The sequence below is a fragment of the Centruroides vittatus genome, unplaced genomic scaffold (assembly GCF_030686945.1).
Source record: "Centruroides vittatus isolate TY-2023 unplaced genomic scaffold, ASM3068694v2 contig_18, whole genome shotgun sequence".
In the NCBI taxonomy this organism is placed as follows: domain Eukaryota; kingdom Metazoa; phylum Arthropoda; class Arachnida; order Scorpiones; family Buthidae; genus Centruroides; species Centruroides vittatus.
In genome coordinates this window covers 6,755,116-6,778,702 of record NW_027121101.1, presented here as the reverse complement: position 1 = coordinate 6,778,702, position 23,587 = coordinate 6,755,116, and the positions used below count along the sequence as shown (strand labels likewise).

General features: G+C 28.2%; 1 protein-coding gene across 7 annotated transcripts in view; it reads right to left on the bottom strand.

The window, feature by feature from the left end:
• LOC136969637 (serine/threonine-protein kinase Genghis Khan-like) overlaps positions 1–23,587 on the bottom strand; it is a 190,014-nt gene that overhangs the window by 143,138 nt on the left and 23,289 nt on the right. For all 7 annotated transcript variants that reach the window (XM_067263897.1, XM_067263901.1, XM_067263898.1 and 4 more), the window contains exons 2-8: positions 22,058–22,149; positions 21,536–21,619; positions 18,654–18,749; positions 15,002–15,244; positions 10,882–10,938; positions 10,654–10,797; positions 285–453 (exon numbers count right to left, since the gene is read on the bottom strand). In XM_067263897.1, coding sequence (XP_067119998.1) covers positions 285–453; positions 10,654–10,797; positions 10,882–10,938; positions 15,002–15,244; positions 18,654–18,749; positions 21,536–21,619; positions 22,058–22,149 — 885 coding nt within the window. The remainder of the gene's footprint in view (positions 1–284; positions 454–10,653; positions 10,798–10,881; positions 10,939–15,001; positions 15,245–18,653; positions 18,750–21,535; positions 21,620–22,057; positions 22,150–23,587) is intronic.

The window sequence follows — 23,587 nt, the reverse complement described above, 5'->3', positions numbered from 1 at the left end:
CTTTACTTTATCCATGGAATTATTACTTACACATACTTTCATTACTTCAATATTAAATTTGAATTTTTTCACAAAGGTAATCACAAATTTTTTATTCATAAATTTAATTAATATTTTTATACTTTATACATATTATGATTTCTCTTTAATCTCTAAATTTAAAATATAGCTCATCATGTATATATGTGATTTTCTGTTCACAAATTTAACTAATATACAAAAAAATATTTTAAAACATTTAGTTTATCAAAGCATTGAACATGTTAATATAAAAAATTACATACTATCTCTAATATTGTCCCAGTTTATTCCAGCAAACCAAGGATGATTTTTAAAATCATCTAAACCATTCTGTCCAAAACGACTGTCTGCTGTACAGATTAATCTCCTCATTAAATCTTTAGCCTCTTCTGATACATTATATGCAGGTTCTTCAGGGAAATCGAAACAATTCTGAAAAAATTTGCACATAATCATAAAAGAGTTTATTTTAAGCAATTAATGAATAGCATTTTTAAATCTCAAAATTTGTTTCTTATTTAAAAATACTTGTATTTATATCTTAATCTATATTTTTTATAACATAGAATAACTAAAAATAAAATTATTCTAAATTTAAAAATTAAGTTATATTTGTTTGTTGTTAATATTAGAACAATCAAATATTAAGATACAATACATAAATGAAAATTTTAATGGATACTACTATAATTAAAACGAAAATACAAAGACACTTGAAAATTATACTTAAGCTTGAAAATAGAGAAGTAAATTAGAATTATTTTAAGCATTTAATAAAAACTGTCCAATGTTCTGGAACTGTGATGATCAACAAATTTATTAACAATCTCTGTAATCAGTTCACTATCATTTCCTTTACAGTAAAACTGTCTAAAATGAAACATGAATAAAACAGATAGGTTTCTACCTGAATAGAAAAAATTCTTTGGAATGAAGCAATTTTCTATGTTAAAATTTACTAGAACCTGGAAACATGTCTAACATGAAAATGGGTGATGATTTTTGGTATGAAGAACATAATATAACCTGGATAAAGTAAAAAATTAAGATTTCACTTGTAGACAAATAAGTAAAGTTGCCTCCAAGTATAACAGTCATTGCAGAGCATGATATACTTGTAACCTCTAAATTTTTTGAGCCCAGAATTGCCTAACATATGGCATTACATAAATGAAATTGAAGGGTGGTTGGTACCAGGCCTGGACTTTTAAATGGGCATAGCAAATGAATATGTTTAAACAAAACTTGATTAGCATTAGCATAAATTCAAAATAAATACATTTTGGACTATTCATCAGTAAGAAATTTATTATTCTAAAGACAGACTACAATATTTTTATTAGTAAGAATTCAAAAATAAGTTAGAAAGAACAAACTGTTAAAAAGTTAAAAAATTCAATGATACTTTATCAAATCAAAACTAAAAAACAACAAGTATATACAAAAACTTTTCTGACACTTGGGAACTTAAAATTATCTTAAACTATCTCCACACAAATCTGACAATTATGAAAAATAGGCTATTTACAAAATTCACAAAAAGGTCTTACGATCATCACCATCACCACTATGAAACTTCTAATCTGCCAGATCCAATTCAAAAGCCTTTCTTTTTTTCTCAATCTCCCTTGATCCTTAGCTTCATCCCCTGCACTATAAGAAAAGAGATGAGCCGAAGAAAGATCTTCATCTTTCTTTGGCTCATCTCTTTTCTTATAGTGCAGGGGTGGTGACGTTACATGAATACCTCCATTAGACCCTATTTACATACTTACATTTAACATAGTTACAAGTAGTGAGTCATTTATCCGAAACGTCGGTTATCCGAACGCTTTCCAGTCAGACCGTGTCATGCTGAATTGAACTTTTTTGATACTAGATTTACTTCTAAAGTATAATTTTTATGTTTTTATATTTTTCAATATATTTATTTTGTTTGTACAAAATAAAGAAATAATTTTTAACGATACAATAGCCTCGATTATTATTATAAAAATTTTCGTTAGGCTTAAAATCGACGAAAATTCAACACAAAGCGACATGCAACGGAGAAAAATTTCAACATTGGACTGGTTAATATATTTTTTCGTACATAATCGGTTATCCGAACAACCCCAGTCCCCAATTGATTCGGATAAACGACTCTACTGTATTTCAGTGGCGTGCCGTGACATTTGATGATAGGGAAGCTGTGTTTCTGTAAGAAGCCGACTTACAGGGGCAATCAATTAATTGCACATCAGGGCCTGTTTGTATTCGTTTGTTCGATAAGCCAGTAAAAACCGTATACTTCTTTAAATGTATTTTTAATAGATTATCTAACGTACTTAATAAATAACAGAGGTAATTATATTGAACTTTCTTATTAGATTCAATAAATTTCCTATGCCCTCTAAATGCCAATTCTTGCTTTGAACATATAACATCTATTAATTTAGATATATCTATTAATTGTAACTATCTTGTTATAATTTTCAATATTTATTTTATATTGTCTACCAATGTTAAATTCTATTCTATTTTGATTTCCAAATTGCTTTCAATTTTATTTTAAGAATCGTCATTCATCATAAATTTTATCGTCAAAATGTCGAAATTTTTTTGTTGACGTATTTATATTTAATTTAGGAGTTGGACTTTCTCTTTTAATAATGTTTTCTTTTTCATTATATGGTCTTGAGCCAAAACTTTTTTCATTATATGGTCTTGAGCCAAAAGTTTTTAATCACTAGCCAAGATATAAGGGCTAAAATTAAAATTATAAAAAAAAACTTACTTTTTAAAACAAAATGTGTGACGAATATACATACCTAGTACAAAAAATTCTTCAATTGTATGAATATACTTTTAAAGAAACTTATAATTAAATATAACTTTGTGAAGAAACGTACATAAAAATAACAAAATATTCTTTACTTTTTAAATCTTAAAACAATCCACTTAGTGAAATAGCTCCCTACAAGTGGCTAATGAATGGAATTACAGACGTCCTGGTAGGTGTGCGACGCATGCATGCATGCAGGTTGCCAAATCCCGAGGGTGCCGATACTGGTCAATGTCAAATGCCTCTTTTGTCGCATTACTAGTATACCTCAAAGGACGCCACAGGGCTGTTGTAAATTTTAAACGTTTCTCACCATAGCTGTAAAAATCTAAATATGTTAAACTTAATAGTCATTTGTTTTCTAACTAATTCGTTTTAATACCAGGTGTACACGGAAATCAGTTCCCCACTGTACTGAGCTAGTGATTGGTTCTGTTAAGCTTTTGTTTAAGTAAAATTCTGGCTCTTTCAGCAGGGTTTTATTTATGTCCCCATTCCCTAATCTCTTAATTATTTAACTACTTCTTAAGTAGAAATAAGTCAAAACCAGTTACTTTGTACTTGAATATCTGTAGTCTTGGGAAAACATTGGAAAGACAAATTTTTATGACAACGGATATATAAATCGTAAATTTAAGGAAAATAAATTCTAGAGCTTTTTTTGTATCTTGCACGTCTCATTCATTAAATTTGGTTGTAAATGATGCTGCCAAAGTAACAGTTAATTTTTTTAACATTATACAAGAATTGTACACGTTTTTTCTGCATTCCCTTACAGATGGGACATACTATAATCGTAATATCACCTGTTTAACATTTAAATCCGTAAGTAATATAAGATGGTAGAGCAGAATAAACGCAGAATAAATATATCAAATATTTTAATGGATTTTTTTTAAACTTCCATGTCAACTATACAGAACTATCATAAAAACATGCCAGTAAACTCCTATCGGTTGGATTAAGTTATAAATCTAGCCTAGGGTGAGCAACCTTTTTTATAACATGAACCAGAATAAATTTTACGTTTTTTCCGCAGCCCATAGTAGTTAATTGACGCCTTCTTGTGACTTGTAATTTTTTTAGTCTGCAAATATGAAATAAATAAATAAAAAGTTAATTACTACATTTATTTCTCTTATCGTTTTTGAAAATTACAAAGAATTGGAAAAATAACTAGTTATTTTTCCCATTTAATAATCTATTAATGATCTTGTGGGCTGAATAGAAACTGTTCACGAGCCCTAGCTGGCCTGCGGGCCGGGGGTTGCCTCGCCGTTGATCTAGTCTACTCATGATTCACATAATCGGGCGAGGGCGGCCAAATATCTAGCAGGCAGGTGGCTAAAAGCCCAGAACCGGTCTGGGATATAAAATTGGATGCTCTATGCATGTGTTGCTTCTACTAGCTAAACCGTGACGTTGGTGCTCTGTAAAGCGCATGCACCAATGCCTATAATCTGGCTGTTTGAAAGCTGACCCGGTTTCGACATTCCTTCTGCCACTGAATTATTCAAATATACAATAGCAATCTTATCTTTTTTTTCAATGTAGTATAGAAATTTGTAAAAGATACATAATGCAGTTATAATAAAATATTAATTTTAATTAATTCAAAGTACGTTAAAATATGAAAATTTATATTTTATAAAATACAAGGGAAGGTCATTAAAAGGTGGAAGCAGCGCTTCCATCGCTTCCAATGATGGCATGCCACTGCTGTATTTACTTCTAGCAATTGTGTGGTTTTTTTTTTCATGTCATGTCACCAACTTCACATAAATTTCTTTAATTTCATCTGGTATTTTGGTGACAATTTGATGTAGGAGATCATTCTTTTAACTTCATTAGAAATCTCCCTCTGAGATGCCATTTCCAGGTTGATGATGTATTCAATTTGCTTTCAGTAGTTATCTCGGTAAGGCAAGTTTTGTTTTCACTCTAGAATTTTTTCCAGGAAAGGAAAAGTAGTCTATCCTTAACAAAATAAAAGGCCCAAAACAAATAATAAAAATGAACTAAAAATAATCCCCAACAAAATAAAATGAGTCGGAATCAACATCTTACAAACTGTAATCTGAGAACAATTTTGAGCTGTTAGAAAAATGAAGGTCACATAACAAGAGAACATATGGAGTTAAATATTATTAGTCTTTGATGAAATTAAAGACTAATAATCAGAAGCAGAATCAAATGCTTTTAAGAATTGAGAACTTTCAAGAATCAAATGACTTTCTGAGAATTCAGTTCTTGAGAACAAGGTAATGTAGTGCTGCCAATTTGCCTTGTACATACTATGGATTAGTTAGTAACTAACTAATACTTGTAAGGAACTGAGTCCAAGCGTTATTTTTATTTTATTATTATTTTTCGTTTTATTATATTTTGTTTGGAGCTTATGTTTATTTAGGACGAAGGTTCCCCCACCACTCTCTTATTAGTAACGAAAAAAGAAGATAAACCAACTCACGGAATAAAATAAGCGCCGTAGGAAAGATCTCGCGCACTTGCGCTGCCCAGCGGAAGTAAACGATCCGCAGAAAAAAAATGGAGGGGGGAGTCCCCACACTCACTAGTAAAGAAATACTTACTAAACCGTCTTAACATCCCAGAAAATTATGATAAATACTTTGTAAACGGTTTATAAGCTTTGTCGAAAACTTAAAGCTGCTAGAAAAGAAAATTAATGTTAGCAACTAAGTATGTAAATAAGGGGAGTAACCTAGCTGAAGTGTGACGTCACCTCACAGTATAAAACCCGTATGTTAACCGAAGGAGGAGGAGGTGAATTTCCAGAGAGGTGAATTCCAGAAGGAGGTGAATTCCAGAGAGAGGTGAATTCCAGAGAGAGGTAAATTCCAAAGGGAAGTGATTTCCAAATCGAGATGATATCCAGAGCGAGGTGAATTTGAAAGTGAGGTGATATTCTGATAGAAGTCCATATTGATAATTGGACGATCCAAGGTGTTAAAGAGGAGTTCGATTTGACGATATCGAAAGAATTGAGGAAATAGGCTCTTCGTATAGTGAGGTGACGGATAGACATTTAATTAGTAAGAGATTTTGTTCATAGTTTCTAAGTATTTGATTTGTCGAATTTTCAAAGGGGAATTAATATTAAGTTAAGCTAAGTAGCTGAGTTTATTGTCGGGTTGACTTGTTGAATTTCATTAATAAATTTTGTTTGGATTATAGACAATTGTACATAGTAAATTCTATTTACTAATTAAATATATTTGAAACTTTTTTGCTTTGACTTAATATTTGTCGTTATTCTTACTAATTCTTTTCGGTGCACGCGTAAAAGCCCAGGCCTGGCAAACTAATCTCGAATCCGCGTAAAGTACCCGTTAGGTTAAAGGAAGTTTTACCGACCGCAGTTAGTGTCGGTTTCCTAAGATACTAAAAATAGTACTTTACATACTGAGTATTCAACAAGTTAATAATTATAGAGATTAAAGGTAATAATTAATAAAGTTAAAATTCCTCAATAAGCTAGATCACAGAATAACTTAGTCTTTGTATTACCATAATGAAACACACTAGAACCTTTTTTATATCCCAGTAAAAACAAATTTTAATTAAAACTAATGTTTTTGACCATAATAATCATGATCTTCCTGAGGCTTTTGACCAGTACAATTTGAATATGGAATTAGAATTAGAATTGTAATGCAATTAGAATTTCAGGAGGTGAAGCAAAACACTAGTTCTTGATACTTGAATTGGTTTGTTTGTAGTCACATGAGCTCATAAGGGTTGCATCCCAGAAGTATTCCAATAACTAACAGAAGTTATTGGAAACAAGAACTTTTTTCAATCAAATAGTTGTTAATTCTTGCATTTGAATACTCCCATCTTTAGTTGGAATCATTTTAGATTAATCCATGTCAAGTATCATAAAAAAAAAAAAATATGTTTTTGATGCCTTGTGCTCAGATTGACCCCATGCAAATAAATAGCAATAATTATTTATATTTGCATATAATTTACAGTGATATTGCTTATTTCACCTGCAACTAACAGGTGGATGAAAAGTAAATGGACTAAGTTCTGCAACTCATACTTTAATGCTTGTGTAACAGAACAATTCTTAAAGTTGTTCTTCATCTAATAACAACTATTGTAAAGTAGTAGTAATAATTATTTGCTGGCACAAATACTATGATATGCAATTGAACAAATGTTTTGTAAGTATGGTCCATGAGAGATTTTCCAGAAGTGAATGCAACTTTTCAGCTGGTAAATCTCCAAATCTGGCTAAAGAACCAGACATTTTTGGCAAGGACTTTTCATTTGCAATAATCCTCTTTGCATTTTGCCCAAAAGTGTTCAATGCCACACACTTCTGGGACATTTGGATACATATTCAATGTCTTTGCTGTCTAAGAAGGAAGTTACAATTTTTGTTTATGATGTAGCTAAATATGGCCAGATGATATCACCACTGAAATAGTGCTTACAAATGAAAGGAAACAGTTGTTTTTTCAGTAAACCTGAACAATGATGGTACCTTTGCAAACAGAAGAATATGAAGTATTCCCAGAGGATCCATAGCCTGTCAAATGAGATATTCCTTGTAGAATTTTTCCTCACAGGCAATATCTTGAGGATTTAGAGGATTTATAGCAAGGTAATATTGCTTTCCTTGAATGTTTCCAAGATCAAATGGGCAATAAGTCTTGTCATCAATAATGAGATGCTTTCTCAGATATTTTTCATATACTTTTCTATAGTCTCTTTTTGCTCTTTCCACTTGGTCCTTTATATACTTCAGTGCAGTTTGTTTCTTATGTCCTTTGATCCACAACTTCTTGACTTTGATATAATGTAAAGTTGTCTTTGGCAACAACAATTTGACAATGCATTTCTGATGGAAGCTAACTGATTGATTTGATTCACAACTTTCAGAGTGGATTGAGAGATGGGTGACCAGAAAGTGTTTGTAATTGTCTTGTTTCTTCAAACCTTTGCAAAATGGCATACAAAGTGCTTTTTCTCATACTTTGTTCCATAAAATGGGCAATAGTTTTCTTTTTGTGTCCCAATGTATTGTCATAGTACTGAATGACACTTTCAGCAAGGAGCTTGTTCTCACATCTTTTTCTCGATGTTGTTTCATTGGTAGCACAGAACTTTTATTCTGTGCACAGCATGAATAAACCATCTTTGCTTGCATGTACATTTGCAAATTATGCAACAAGTCTGAAATTACTTTTGTTCATCTGCTTTCTGTCCACCACTTGTTTATAATCATAAAACCTATTTGTTAATCAATTATTGCTAACATTATTAAAAAACAAAATTGTTAAAATTTCAATAAATTCCAAAATTTTAACGTTTTTTTCATTTAATCAATTAAAATAATTCATAGAGAAAATATATACAGTAGAGCATCGTTTATCCGACTTAATTGGGGACTGGGGTTGGTCGGATAACTGAAAAGTCAGATAACCGAAAAGTATGAAAAAATACATTATTAGTATAGTGTATTAGGCCTGGTTTAAATACTAGCCTCCCTTTCATGGTCGAGCCAGTGCTGCCAGCTAAAACATGCAAAAATTTAACAAAAATAATATTAAAGTAGCCAAGACATAACCAAATATTGTAGTGCCACATCACTAGCGGACATTTGAATTTGCCGACTAGAACGCGGTCGGTTAACCGATAAGTTGGTTAATCGGGGGTCGGATAAACGATGCTCTACTGTATTTATTTTTGCAACCCTTGCAGATGATTTTACTGTGAATACCACAAACATAGTTGTTTCATGTATTGTAATGTCTTACTGTCTTTATTTCTGAGACATAGGTGACATCTTGATATCCTAGTTCTATTTACTGGTTGTGCTGTACTTGGTAAAATGTGACTTCAGTTTTAATTTCATTGTAATATATTTTTGAGTGATGCATATCTGAAAATGCTAAATAATATATGAATTCATTCATCAAATGGAAGGGACTGTACAATAGAGAGGAAGTAATATGTCATACCAGAACAAAAACACAATTAGTTTCGCATTTCAAAAACTAAATCATACAAGTAATTAATATTTATTTCTAGTTTTATTCCAATAAACAACATAAACTTTAATTTATATACTATGTAACACAAAAGTTAGCATAGGATCTATATGACTCCAAACATACAAAAAACCAGAAAATGTCCTAAATCAATAAAGCAATATAAGTCTCCTCCCCTCAGTATACATAATGACCAATATAACTTCTTAAGCCTTTTAAATTTCCGGTACACAATACGAACATTAACAACCAATTAACTAACGTTTTCGATCGCCTCCGCGATCTTCGTCAAGTTTTTATCGATGGTTTTGAAATAGAATGCAAATAGAATTCTTTCAAACTTCAAACGATCGAACCTCTCCCGCATGCAATAATTGCGAACGATCCAACATGCATTTAATCTCCATGATACCATCATAAAAATGACTCTGTCCATCCGTACAGGAATACTACACTACTCTGAGATGCTACCATTGCGGGTGCACTTCGGAGACATAATGCCATGCATATGATAAAACGTTGCCATCCTTGAAATTAATACATTTCCCCGATTTTGACGCCTTGTAAATCTCAAGGGTCTCCAAGGCCCTGATGCAGTCCATGTCGAATGATGTTTTAATGAGGCTGGTTTTATCAAAATCTGCCTTTATATCGGGGTCGGTGGCGTACGTCGACAGGGCGGTGGTGTGTTTTTTTTTGGCAACGTCATACTTGGTTGTTAATGTTCGTATTGTGTACCGGAAATTTAAAAGGCTTAAGAAGTTATATTGGATATTAGATGTACCGGTATGAGGATTGTTTTCTATACATAATGAAGTGGCAAAAGAAAATACACTAAGTAATACCCTTGGAAAATAGATCATTTCCATTTAATAGCACTTTGAAAAATGTGTGGGGTCAAAATGGTTCCATTATAATCTGACATGGTTTAATCTGGATTAAGCCTAATAAGATATTTTTATATATGTAAAATTGATTTTTACTATAAAAAAGAAATGAACATAACTGTGACATTTATCTGATGTAGTTTATCAATAAAAAGTAAAATAAAATACTCAACCTTATTCCAAACAGTGACCTGCCAGATTGGAAAAAATATTAAGTACCATGTGATTCCAGTTTACACAGGTTTTACTATATAGGTCCCTTTACTTCAAACTCATAAGCAGTCCTATTGATATGTGCTTCTTATCCTTAATGGTTTATATTATACTTTTGTCTACTTTGGACATTCATATGAACTAGGACTTATTATAGTGAGGAAAGAGAAAAACACAAAAATAGATATTACTCTTTCAATGGTAACTGTTGTTGTTGATGCTCTTTCAGTCTTGCATTGTTAATGTTCTAACATTCATTCAGAATTCAGAATTGTTTAATTTTGAATTTTTGTAAATATTCCTACATTCCTTGTGAAACACTTACTTGAACATAAAACATTTAAATTTGAGTTATAGTGTATTTGGTGTTTACAGTACTTAAAATGCTAATTTACAAATATATTTAAAAATCTGGGTGGGTCTAGTTTCAATTAGTCAGAATTTTGATGCTTCACTATGTTTTTGATTCCTTTTTAATAAAACAGCATTTTAGTATAATTTTTACTTTTTTACTATGTCTTTTGTATATTTGTATCTTCTGTATTAGTATCCAATTTTTATAATTCAATTTTTAAAAGGATGTTATATTTGTTATTGAAAAGGTTTTTGCCCTTTGTAAAGTTACTAATAAAGAATTTTAGCAACATTTTTAAGCATATAATTTGATAATAAAATTAATAATAACCTTATGATTCATAATTTTGCCATATGTTTCTACCAAAGATTCTGCATAAAAAGGAGTTTCTCCATACAACATTTCATACATACAAACACCAAGAGACCACCAATCACATTCAGGTCCATATTTCCCTTGACCATCTTCCATAGCCTACATAATGAAAACACATACATAATTTTTAATAAAAACAATAATAACTTTTTACAAATTATTATTAGTTACTAAATTACTTACTCTTAAAATTTCTGGTGATATGTAATCTGGTGTACCAACAGCAACATTAGACTGAACCTTAAGAAATTAATTAATTATTTTCATAACATAAACATTTAATATACATTGAGTCAAAAAAAATTATTCATCTACTTCAATAAAACATTAAAAAATAAATAAGTAACTCTAATAAATAATAATTATAGTTAAAATTGTTTTATGTAGATAATATATGTATAAAAAATTATATCTTGTAAAAGATTTAGTAGAAATAAGTAATATTTTTATATATAAAAAAAATGACAATATAAAAGTCATTATGAATATTTATGCAAGTTAATTATCCTTCCAGATAAAAGTTAATTGACAAAAAGGGTAAAAATGGTATAAGTTTCAGTTACTATTGGTTTATTATATTTATTGTATTAAAGATTATAGATTATAAATTAAAGATTACTTAATGTGTAAATTCTGATTTAGTTCACTTCTTCTAATTATTTCTTGTCTACAATATATCTCTATCTTGTTAATTATGACATTCTATCCAATGTCAGAGACTGCCTTCTCACACAAAAAAAATCTGAGGTCTATGTGGTTCCCTTAAAGCACCCATTAAATTATCAAATAGCCCTTTATGTAGAAACCATCACTTAGATTTAGAATGAGAAAGCATAAGATTTGTGCAACAGAATATATAATATCTATCAATCACAACAGATCTGTGAGTTAGCTAAATTTATTTTCATTGAAAAACACTACATTACCCTTTGGGATATTGAAAATGTTTGTTGTCTACTAGGAACAAGAAAGATTAAAATAATACCCATTGAAATAATACAGAAAGAATAAAGAATACAAATTTTTTAAATACGGTAGCCCCTCATTATATCGTGGATTTAGCTATATCAAGCTTTTTTTTTTGGGTCTCTCAAATTTTAAAACACTTGAGTCAATAAATTTTAAAATATCAATTGCCATTCAATTTCTTTTTGCAAGAAAATCCTGTATTTTATTCCTATCATTGTCCTTGAAACTACCATTGTGGGTGAAACAATAAATCTGTCAAGATCTAAATAAGCAAAATACAGGTATACCTTGAGTTACGTCATTCTCAATTATACGTCGTTTGTCAAAAAAGTATATGGAAAAATAAAACTCAAGTTTAAGTCATTTTATTCGACTTTACATCCGTCCACCACAAATATTCAAGTTGTAATATCATTAGAAAAGCATTAAAAGCACATAAAATCATATTCAAATATGAACATTTACAGTAAATGTTAATATAATCATCATAAATCCTAGAGAATGAAACATGAAAACATCTGTGTTTCTGTGTTGTCATCTTATTTAGCGGTCTTTAAGTGCTCATTATTGGCGTTTTCCACTATCATAACTATTGTGTAGTTACGACAGTGGAAGGTAAGTAAATTCAACTTACCTTGCCTCTCCTAGAACCAATTACAGACGTAAGGCGAGGTATACCTGTAGGTGGACAGATCGATTATCATTTATGTTTCCTTTTGATATTAAAAGTTGTTTACTTATTGGTTTTAAGTACAGTTTCCTCATTTACAAGTTTCTGTGAATTCCAAACTTGACCAAAACCAGTCAATTCACATTAAGGTGTGAAGTTTTGAATTCACTGGAGAATGTGCAAGAAAAAAATTTTTTTATAATTTCTGAACAGAAATTTCTAAAATTTTTATACAGTAGTATCTTTATTTTGCTTTTTGGAGAATTTTACTCTTTATAATTTTGTAAGTTTTGATGTTCAATCAAATATGTGCAATATTTGATTTTAAATTTTCAGTTACTATATTTACAATTTTCATTGAAAAATATACATTACATGACTTTTTAATCAGCAATGTATTATGAAATATAGTACTGTATAATAAAATTGCAACTGATATTTTGTTTTTATATTAACAGTATTTGTTTTTAAATGTCATTGTTAAAAAAACAATAATGCTAAATGGGCATTTACGGTATTGATGTTTACATAAATGTCAATTAATACAATATAACCACGAATAAAATTCAGTACTGAAAAATTAAGCTTATTTTATATCAGAAATACTTGCTGATGAAAGAATAGATGATAGAAATTCCATAGCATGTATAATCTGTTTATGTACAAGCACAGAATTTTTAGTACTCTGTTATATTGTGCCGCCAGATATATCTCACTTTTTCTTTGTCTCCCGACATGCATGATATAACAAGGGACTACTGTACTTTATAAAATATAGTACAAATTTTGCCCCAGCTATAAGAGCATGTTCTTAAATGCATTGAAATATGGTAAGTTTATTATCTACTAATTGAATAGTGTTGTTAAATACATAATTTTGCTTAGATTTAGTAATTTACAAGGGAAACCAATCAATATATATGGAATAAAAGATGTTTCAAGAACTATTGGATGTATTTCTTTCCAAAAACAACAAAATAAAATTTATTTTTGTCACCAGTTACTCTAAGTGCAAAAAAATAGCCTAAAAATAACAGCATACATTCATACACAAGTAGCACACATCATCTTCCCAGCTATGACACTATAATATGATAACACTACTGAATTTTTTTTTAATCTGTATTCAAGATATAGTTATTAGAAAAATTTAATTTCTTCTAATCTTCTGATATTTCATTGTATTTAGATAGTTGTTTTTTTAAATTTAATTGAAGGACTTTGTTGCATGGAAACATTATCTTTGTAAAAGGTATGCAATGTTCATTAAAGTGTTTAATCTTATGGTGGTTAGATTATACACACTTTTTTAAATTATAATTTTCCATGATGTTATTTGTTCTCTTCAAACACTAATATCTCATAATTCTCATTTTCAAGTATTTATAACATACATCAAATGATATCAACAATGTATTAACCAGTATTTTAAATGCATTTTGAAATTCAAACTATCAAATTATGTTAAACCCTCAAGTGAAGAAAAAGTTTTATAATGAAAAGTTGAATAATATCCTATCATGTTATGCAACTTACATGAATGGATAAAATTCATATAAATGGTATATAATTATTAGTGAAAGTCAAACTAAAATTTTAATGGGAAAATTACTTTATTTTCCCATAAAATCCCATATAAATAAATACTGCATATAAACAAAAATCTCATAGTTTTAGAGACTAACGTTTCTGTCATAAAGCTTCTACCAAACCATACTAATACATACAAAATGCAGGTTAGCAAATAAAAATATACAGGTTTATCTATAAATTAGATTCAAACTACAGTTATTAGAGAGGTAGAGGTACAGATAGAAAAAAAATGCATCCTCTTATTACCACTCTACCAACAAGTTTGTTAGACAGTGTGAGGTACTCTTACATTGTCTAACCAGCTGTGTTACTTTATTTTATTTATTTATTTTTATGTTTATACATGCCAGTATCCCATATATATTATAATTATCTATTCACATATTGATAACAGACTTGCGCACTAGATGTTAAAGAAAATTTAAAAGTTTAAAAACTTTCCAAAACAAGTTTCATTCTGTAGAAATCAGAATCGTTCAATTTTTTCCTGAAGATGATCAATCAACTGACTGAAAGCATTAGAATAGTTAATAAAAAAGGCTACACATTAAAAGATTTTTTGAGGTTTGAAGTACTCTTACATGTGTGTATGTTCTGCAAATTTTCGCCTTTTCGGGCACTCTGTTTTATTAATTTTAAATGTTCAATTTCTCTTTCAAAAAGAAAAAAAAAAAAAAACCAAATCTTTTAGCAATTCATTTTACAAATGTAACTATGATATGAACTATTGAAAGCAAAAGTGGTATAAGTCAGTTTTTCCAAAAACCTACATTGCTGCTGAGTTTCAGTTCCTAATAGTATTATTTTGTTTGTAAAGAAATAAGAATATTTATGTTACTTACTCACAGGTGAAAGCACTTATTTAAAAATTACTGCAAATTTATTGTTATGTATTTGACTTTAGCTCTAAATTTCTCAATATAGACAAAAGGTGACTTACCACTTTCACTTTCAACAGCTTATATATATAACTTTTAAAAAATTTTAATTCACTACATAAAATTAATTAGTATAATTGAACAAATTTTAAAGAAATTAATTTAACATTCTATAATAAAAAAAAATTCTTACTGTTCCATCTTCTAGAAGTTTTAAGCAAGAACCAAAATCAGCAAGACGAATATGACCATTGGCATCTAAAAGTACATTATCAGGTTTGATATCTCGATGTACATAATTCAATTTATGAATGCAATCAATTGCAAGAATCATTTCTGTAATATAGAATTTTGCCATATCCTCTGGAAGGCGGTCTTCAAATTTACTTAATAGTGTCAATAAATCTCCACCACAGTAATAATCCATAACAAGGTACTATGAAAAAATATTATTAAAATTACACAAAACAATGAAAAGAATAATAATAACCTAATCTAAGCAAAGTCAATAATCATTTACAAATAACTTGTTACTTAATAATAAATAGTTAAACTTGAATTTATGACTATTTACAAAAATATAAAATTTTCGAGTCTTTCTATTTCCTGTTTCACTCCACCACAGAAGTAACAGTGTATTGGTTTGAATAAACTTCAGTAGAACAAATGGTAAGTTATAAAAAAAATTTCACACAGTTAAAATTGATCGAAATGCCGACCTTTTATTTTATATTTTTGTAAATAGTCATAAATTCAAGTTTAATTGAAGATGTCCTGGGGTGTTCATGTTATCATGTGTGCTTGTATGCAAATGAACTTTAGGAGTACCCAAAACCACCACCAGAGGGCCTGAACCAGTAATATATTGTGCTAAAGAGCAAGGTAGTTGTAATTAAAAGTTGTAATCATTGTTTTAGTTTTAATTAAAGGACGCCGAATCCTCAAATAAAAGGTCGGCGTTTCGATCAATTTTAACTGTGTGAAATTTTTTTATAACTTACCATTTGTTCTACTGAAGTTTATTCAAGCCAATACACTGTTACTTCTGTGGTGGAGTGAAACAGGAAGTAGAAAGACTCGAAAATTTTATATTTTTGTAAATAGTCATAAATTCAAGTTTAATTGAAGATGTCCTGGGGTGTTCATGTTATCATGTGTGCTTGTAATAAATAGTTATTCATAAAAATTGGTAGAAAATAAAAAATTTCGATTTTCAAAAAAGATTTTAGTAAATATATATAATCATCATTATATACAATTAGATAAAATTTATCCTGAAAAATAATTTAAAGTTCTGCTTAAAGTATGTCATTTTAAAGTTTTATTCAAATAGAAAATATATATCAGATATATATAGTGTATATATATATATATGCTGTTTAAATATATATATATATATATATATATAAACAGCATAACAAATATTAATGTGAGTTCTTAGCAATAGCCTTGTAAACAATAAAATTCAGCTTAACAAATTTAAGCTTATCTACTCAAATATTTCTGTAGAATCATGCATTAATTGAAATTCATTTAACTTTGAATCTACAATATGGATCTCAAACTGACACGTGTCTCCCTAGTATGGTTAAAAGAACCTTTCTATGAGGTCAAAAAACACTAAAATGGGGACATCTATTCAAAAAGTTTTAGCCACTGATCTATTAAAACATACAAGATCATAAAAAAATAAATCTTATGTTATTGTCTGGATGAAACTGTCTCTTAAAATCTATGCTCATTAACAAAAAAAGCTTTACACACCAAGGAAGAGGAAGTGTTGAAATCAAATGAAACTATCAGTGCAAATATAATGAAAACTGTAATAAGTGATTACAATATCATAGCTAACATCATTCAAAATTGTACCACTCACGTCAAAGAGAAAGTTTCCACAGTTTTATGTGGAAACTGTCTCTTTGACATGAGTGGTACAATTTAAAATCAACCTTGTGAGACCTCCTCCTACCTGGATGCATAAAACAATATGGTCAGATATGAAGACCTACAGACATTGTATGCTATTCTTTAACAGATTTTTCCACAAATGCTCCAAATCACTCCAAATCCCTCTATTCATATATTGTTAAAGATGGTGTCCTATCTTGTCCCACAAATGCTTGACAGGAAACAAATCTGGAAACCAGGCAAGCCAAACAAGTATGGCAACATGAAAGACAATTCCTTGAAAACCCTATCTGTGCAAAGCCAATCATTATTTTGTGGAAAATGGCTATCTGCAGCCCTGCCACAAAAGGAAATATATGAGAATGTAGAATTTCCTTAATATACTAGTGTGCCATTAATGTCCCTTGTATGACTTACTAAGGATGACCAACATCAAACAAGACGGCTCTCCAAACTAACACACTAACACACTAGCAGTGAGGTAATGGGCCGCTCAACACTAAAGGCAAAATTGAAGAACTCACCAGTGGTCCTCCATACTAACATGACAAACTATTGAGGCAAAGGGAGGTCCCATTGCTATTAGGTGGGTGTACCTAATAAATTGGTACTTCAGTATATCTTCAGTGCTAATTGAGGTATTACTGCATACTTATAAACATATCTAAAATTGATAAATTTAAAAAATAATTTTAAACAGTATTTATTTTAAAAATATACTGGAAATCATTTCACTGAATTAACTCAAATAATTAACAAATGGATATAAAAAAAATGTTTACAAGTATATCTAAACAGGTTTCCCTAAAAGTTTTTCTTATATATGAGCTACATTTAAGATATTTTTTGTAAAATTATGTAAATATTGTTTGATTATAAGTAGATTATTCTATAAAATTATTTTAAATTTACTTTTATATTAGTAAGTCACTTCAACAGATTAATTAAATTGTTAAATTGATCAAAACAAATAACAACAATAGAATTCATATGAATTAAAAATGATTATAAAAAAAATAAGCAGAAAAAATTAAAAATTATATGTGTATGTATATATAACATATTTGTTTGTGTTTTGATGTATATCAAAATTAAATATGCTAAAGAAAATTTTTTTAGCGAAACTAGAATTTAACCTGTCCTGTGTTATTCTGAACATATCTCATGGTCATGACCTCTGACCTCAACCGGTTGACCCGAGATATCTCGTTTCAGCATCGGAACATTTTTGAAACTAGATGTCGCTAGTCGTTATAATTTTTATATTAAAACTAACTTTTGAAATATAATTTTTGTGGTTATTATATTTATTAATATATCTATTTTGTTTGTGCAAAATAAAAGAATAATTTTGGATGATACAATAGCCACAATTATTCTTTTCAAAAATGTGTAATTTTCGTTAGGCTTAACATCCATGAAAATTCGACATGGCATCACATGCAATGGAGAAAACTTTGAACATCTGATAGGTTAATGATTTGTAATGAAGAATTACAAATTTGTTCGTTGTTCACTGAAAATCTTCAAATGTTTTTAAATAAAAATAACAGTTATCTACACATTAATGTTTCTTATTCATTCAGGAAAAATATATTAAAATAAGGCAAATTATTCTAATCTAAACAACTTAAAAACTGAATGAAAAATTCAATAATTATTTTATGAAAATTTTGTAGATCAAATCAAATAGTTTTTTCAAAATGATTTCTGGAAAGAAGAACTAGCAAAAAAATTTTTCTACTGGAATACTTTAAAAATTTGATAAATCAATATGCTATTTAAACAGGATTCTTAACTCGTTTTCAACATTATAATTTTAAATTATTTTCATCAGAAATCAATCTTGAAGAGTAACAGACAAGTAAAAATTAAGAGAGTCAATTATCATTAAGAAAAATATTAATTAAAATTAATATCTTTTTCATTTTGCTTACCAAATTGCTATCATCTTGGAAAGAATAATGAAGATTAGTTATCCACCTTTTGTCTCCATGAACCAAAACTTCTCTTTCTTCTTGGAAACAAGCAGTCTGTGTAAATTAAACAAATTTTAATATGAAATTATGTTTGTTATATATAAAAATTTTATTTACTTATTAATATGTATGTATTTATTTAAATCTTTGTATATGCATAATTTCATATTATTTTAAAAATTAATTTATACAACCACCTGTTAACTATCAGTTGTATATATTATGTACACACAGTTATATATATAAATTTTTATTTTTTTCAAGTTTTTTTTTTTTTAAATTAAGCTAAAAATATAACAAAATTCTTTCAATTATAAAATTAACTATTACTACATTTCTGTTAATGTTTATATATCACTTTTTTCCTGAAACTTATATCAAAATTTTCTAATTGATATAATTGTCTTTTTTATATTTTATTCTATATAAAATAAAGTATAAAAAAAGACAGTTATAGCAATTAGAACATTGTGTTTCTTCTTTATATCTTCTCTGTCTTCTTTATATTTTATTCTATATAAATAAAATAATAATAACTGTAAATAATTCTGTCTGTAAAGTTTTAAATATCTTTCTATTTAACATTTTGATAGCTATTGGTGAGTGCAGAATTTTGCGTTGTTCAGAACAAAACTCACAATGAAACAGTTAAATTTTTTCATTCATTAATCAGGTTACATATATTCTTATTACATTCTTTGCATCAAGTGTGTGAGAAAGTGCAAGAAGAATATCAGATAGCCACCTCCTTTGTCTCAGAAGTGAAAAAAGTTATTACAAAAGCTCCTGCTTGAGTACAGCTTTACAAAGAAGTAATTAGATTACATCTTCCACCCACTCCAGTTATAGTAAAGTGGAGCACTTGGTTTGAGGCTATAACATTTCTTTGTGAAAATTTTGCTAAAATGAAGGAATTCATTGGGAAGCTCAAAGATGTTTCAAGTGTAGTGTAACAAGCCAAGGATTTCATTTCATGTACAGATCAAGAAGATGAACTGTGTGCATCCACTCACTCAAATGCCTTGTTGGATATATTAAGGAACTAGAAAACCAGAATTTAACAAAGGAGGAGCAATGGAATGTTTTCCAGAGAACTTTAAACTCCTTAGATGGATTTGCAAAAGAGAAACTGTTCTCTTCTGTCTCTACGAATCCAGATGTGGGAACACTTGTTGACACTATAAACTGGACTTTCATATTGCTGTATTTTACGAACTATAAGATGCACCTTAATTTTTAAGCAATTTTTTAAAAAAATATTTATAAGACGCACCTGAATATTGGAGGCAATTTTTCGAAGAAAAAGAGAAAAATTGCCTCCAAAATTCAGGTGCGTCTTATAAATATTTTTTTAAAAAATTGCTTAAAAATTAAGGTGCATCTTATAGTTCGTAAAATACATCAATATGAAAGTCCAGTTTATAGTGTCAACAAGTGTTCCCACATCTGGATTCGTAGAGACAGAAGAGAACAGTTTCTCTTTTGCAAATCCATCTAAGGAGTTTAAAGTTCTCTGGAAAACATTCCATTGCTCCTCCTTTGTTAAATTCTGGTTTTCTAGTTCCTTAATATATCCAACAAGGCATTTGAGTGAGGATGCACACAGTTCATCTTCTTGATCTGTACATGTGATCTGTAAATATCTATCCACATCATTCCAAATATGATACTTTTGTTGAATCACCATCATTATTTCAATATTATTGAAGGTTCAGTTATGCTGTTTAGATCTTATGAAATTACAATACACTGAAAATGATTGTTTAAACTCAGTGGAAGTGAGTGGCATATACTGTATTTTACGGACTATATGACGCACTCACTTCCACTGAGTTTATGTATATGCCACTCACTTCCACTGAGTTTAAACAATCATTTTCAGTGTATTGTAATTTCATAAGATCTAAACAGCATAACTGAACCTTCAATAATATTGAAATAATGATGGTGATTCAACAAAAGTATCATATTTGGAATGATGTGGATAGATATTTTATGTCTTAATACAAATAAAAAGCCCACTCTATGTAGTAAACTGAAATTTTCAATAAAAATAAAAGAAACATGTAAACAAAAAACAAGTGTAAATTTTTAGGAAGAACAAATTTCACACAATGATGCATATGTTGGTATGCAACTTTAATTAAATTTGCATGTAGGATTCCTGTCTTTATTAATCATCCTTATTATATTCAAATGTTCGATTAAACACATTAGATGAAATCATTTATCCAATAACTTAAACTATTCATCTAATATGAATAATTTTTTACCAGTGAATTTATATTTAATGATAATCAATTTATCTTTATTAGTTAAATTAAATGTTTCAGATATCAATTAGTTAATGGTAAAATGTATTAGTTTCATTTATCTACAGTAGATTTTTTTTTGGTCATGTTGTCAAATTTTACATAAACATATTTAAAATAAAACCTTACATTTGTTATGTAAAAATTATTAACAATTAATCCATAAAATTATTAATCCTTTTAAAAATTCAATTTTCACTTTTCAATATTACAATTTCATATTCTCTCTATTTCAATAAAGATTTAAAATTAAATATCTTTCCATATTAACTCTATGATATAGAATTATTTCAAATTCTTGTCTTTTGAAAAAGATTTTTTAAATGAAATACTGCAACAACTGATGTTCACTGTTTATTTAAGTCAAAAACACCTTAATCCAGTATCCTTTTAAAAAAAAATATTTTAAAAACAGTAATAATAAATTTTAAAAATTAAAAAGTTTAATAGTGGCAAAGTAACAAACTGCCAAGGGTTAATAAATTATTAATTACTTATCCAAAAAGTTGTATTTAATGTTATACTTACTTCTGCTCTTTTTAGCATTTCCCATTTGTTAAGTATCTTCATGGCATAGATTTTCCCATTAGTTTTCTGTTTGACAACTGCTACCTTAAAATTAAAAATAAATTACATATAAGTAAATAATTATGTATTATTTTACTTATTTGTAATAAATTGTCAAAACAAAAATGTGAAATCAAATTTTTAATTACATTTAATCAATTTAGATATAAAAAAAACATTTACTGGTTAACTAATTATTGTATTATGAGCTAGTCCTTATTAATAATACATCATAATAATATCTCATTTCATTAAATATAATGATAATTTTTATAAATTTGTATTAACATTTCAAAAAAATTTTTTTTAAATTAAACAAACATTGAACTATATATTTCGACCAACATTTTTATCTTCTAATTATTAAATATAAATCCAACCTAAAACTAAAAATCTTATTTATGCCTAAATCCATCTATATTAGTCATATGCTTATTTCAACACTTTTATAATATAGAAAGAAAATAAATTTTATGGACTAACCTCTCCAAATGCACCTCGTCCAATAACTTTTAAAATCTCAAAGTCATCTTTTGTTAAACGTAGGTTCTTTATGTTCTGGACAACTGGTTTAGCTAAAATAATAAATATCAAAAATTTTTAGCTACATAATTACACCTTCACACTGTAATTATACTAATTATATTCTGTAAACAATTGTATCAACTAACATTGAAGGATTTTAAAAAAAAATAAAAAAAAATAAAAAAAATACAGTATTAACTTTTTTCACAATTTTTGTATATTTCGATTTTAAAGCTTAAATTCTACGAAGAGCTATAAACATTTGTTAATACATACATTTACTGTATATTCACATAGATATTCACTCTCAACAATAAAATCTCACAATGAAAAACTACATAAATAAAAACAATACTGTGAATCAAAAAATTCACAGTATTTTTTTTATGATAAAAATAAAAATTAGCACGCGATTACTTTTTCCTTTCAATAAATCATTGAGATAAAAGCATTAAATTAAATTAATGCTTATTTTTTCTGCTCAATAAATTATCATCATAATAGAAATAATTAATATTTTCTTGGAGTCTTTATAATTTGTAAATATGAAAAATTTTATATTACTTTAATAAAGCTAAGTACAAATTAGTAAATACCAGATCTTTAAAAGTTTAATCTTTTTATGTAATAACTTTTAATTTAATCTATAAAAACAAACAGCAACAGTCTTTTAGTTTCATTTAGAATGCTATCACTGATTATAGCAATACGAGATTTATAGGAAAGCTAGAATAGGAAGCTAGGACAAGGAATAAGAAAAATTATACAATTAGTTCTCACTAAAGAAAACTAGGCAAAAGGCATGAAACAACATTGAAAATTTCAATATTCTAAAATCCATGGGTAAATATGAGACAAATGCATGCTGGCTTGAATAAAAAAAAATAGTAATAATGAATAAGGTGTTTGCACTTAAAAATTGTGAAGTTTTGTATATATGAAATGTATGAAGTTTTAGAATATTTCCAATTCTCAAATTGTATTGTAGGAATATTGTATTGTTTGAGGGATACTTGTAATTATAGAACTGGAGAAAATGTCACAAAAACTAAAAAATTCACATTTTAACATAACTCCCTGCAATATAAGTTTAATAAGCAAGAACATTTTGGACCTAATTTGATTCCTCATTTGTTGAATATATAATGTATATCAAACAATCAAACTTTGAACCAAAAATAAATCAAAAAAACATATAAAATAGAATGATATAAAATTTAAATCCAAGGTAAAAAACAAACAAAAATAAATATATATAATAAAATTAACAAACTTTAAAATAATGAACAATAAATATTAAATTGTAGTGGTTATATATTAAAAATTTGACCAAATCAGATTTCATAAAGTGATTTCCACATAGCTGCTAAAGAGTCCAGATCATGGTAGTTAACACAGCTGTTGTTTGCTTTTTATATCTCTAAAACCTAAAATATCCCTAAATATTTAAGGAAATTAAAATCATTGGAAGATATAACAATTTTGGTT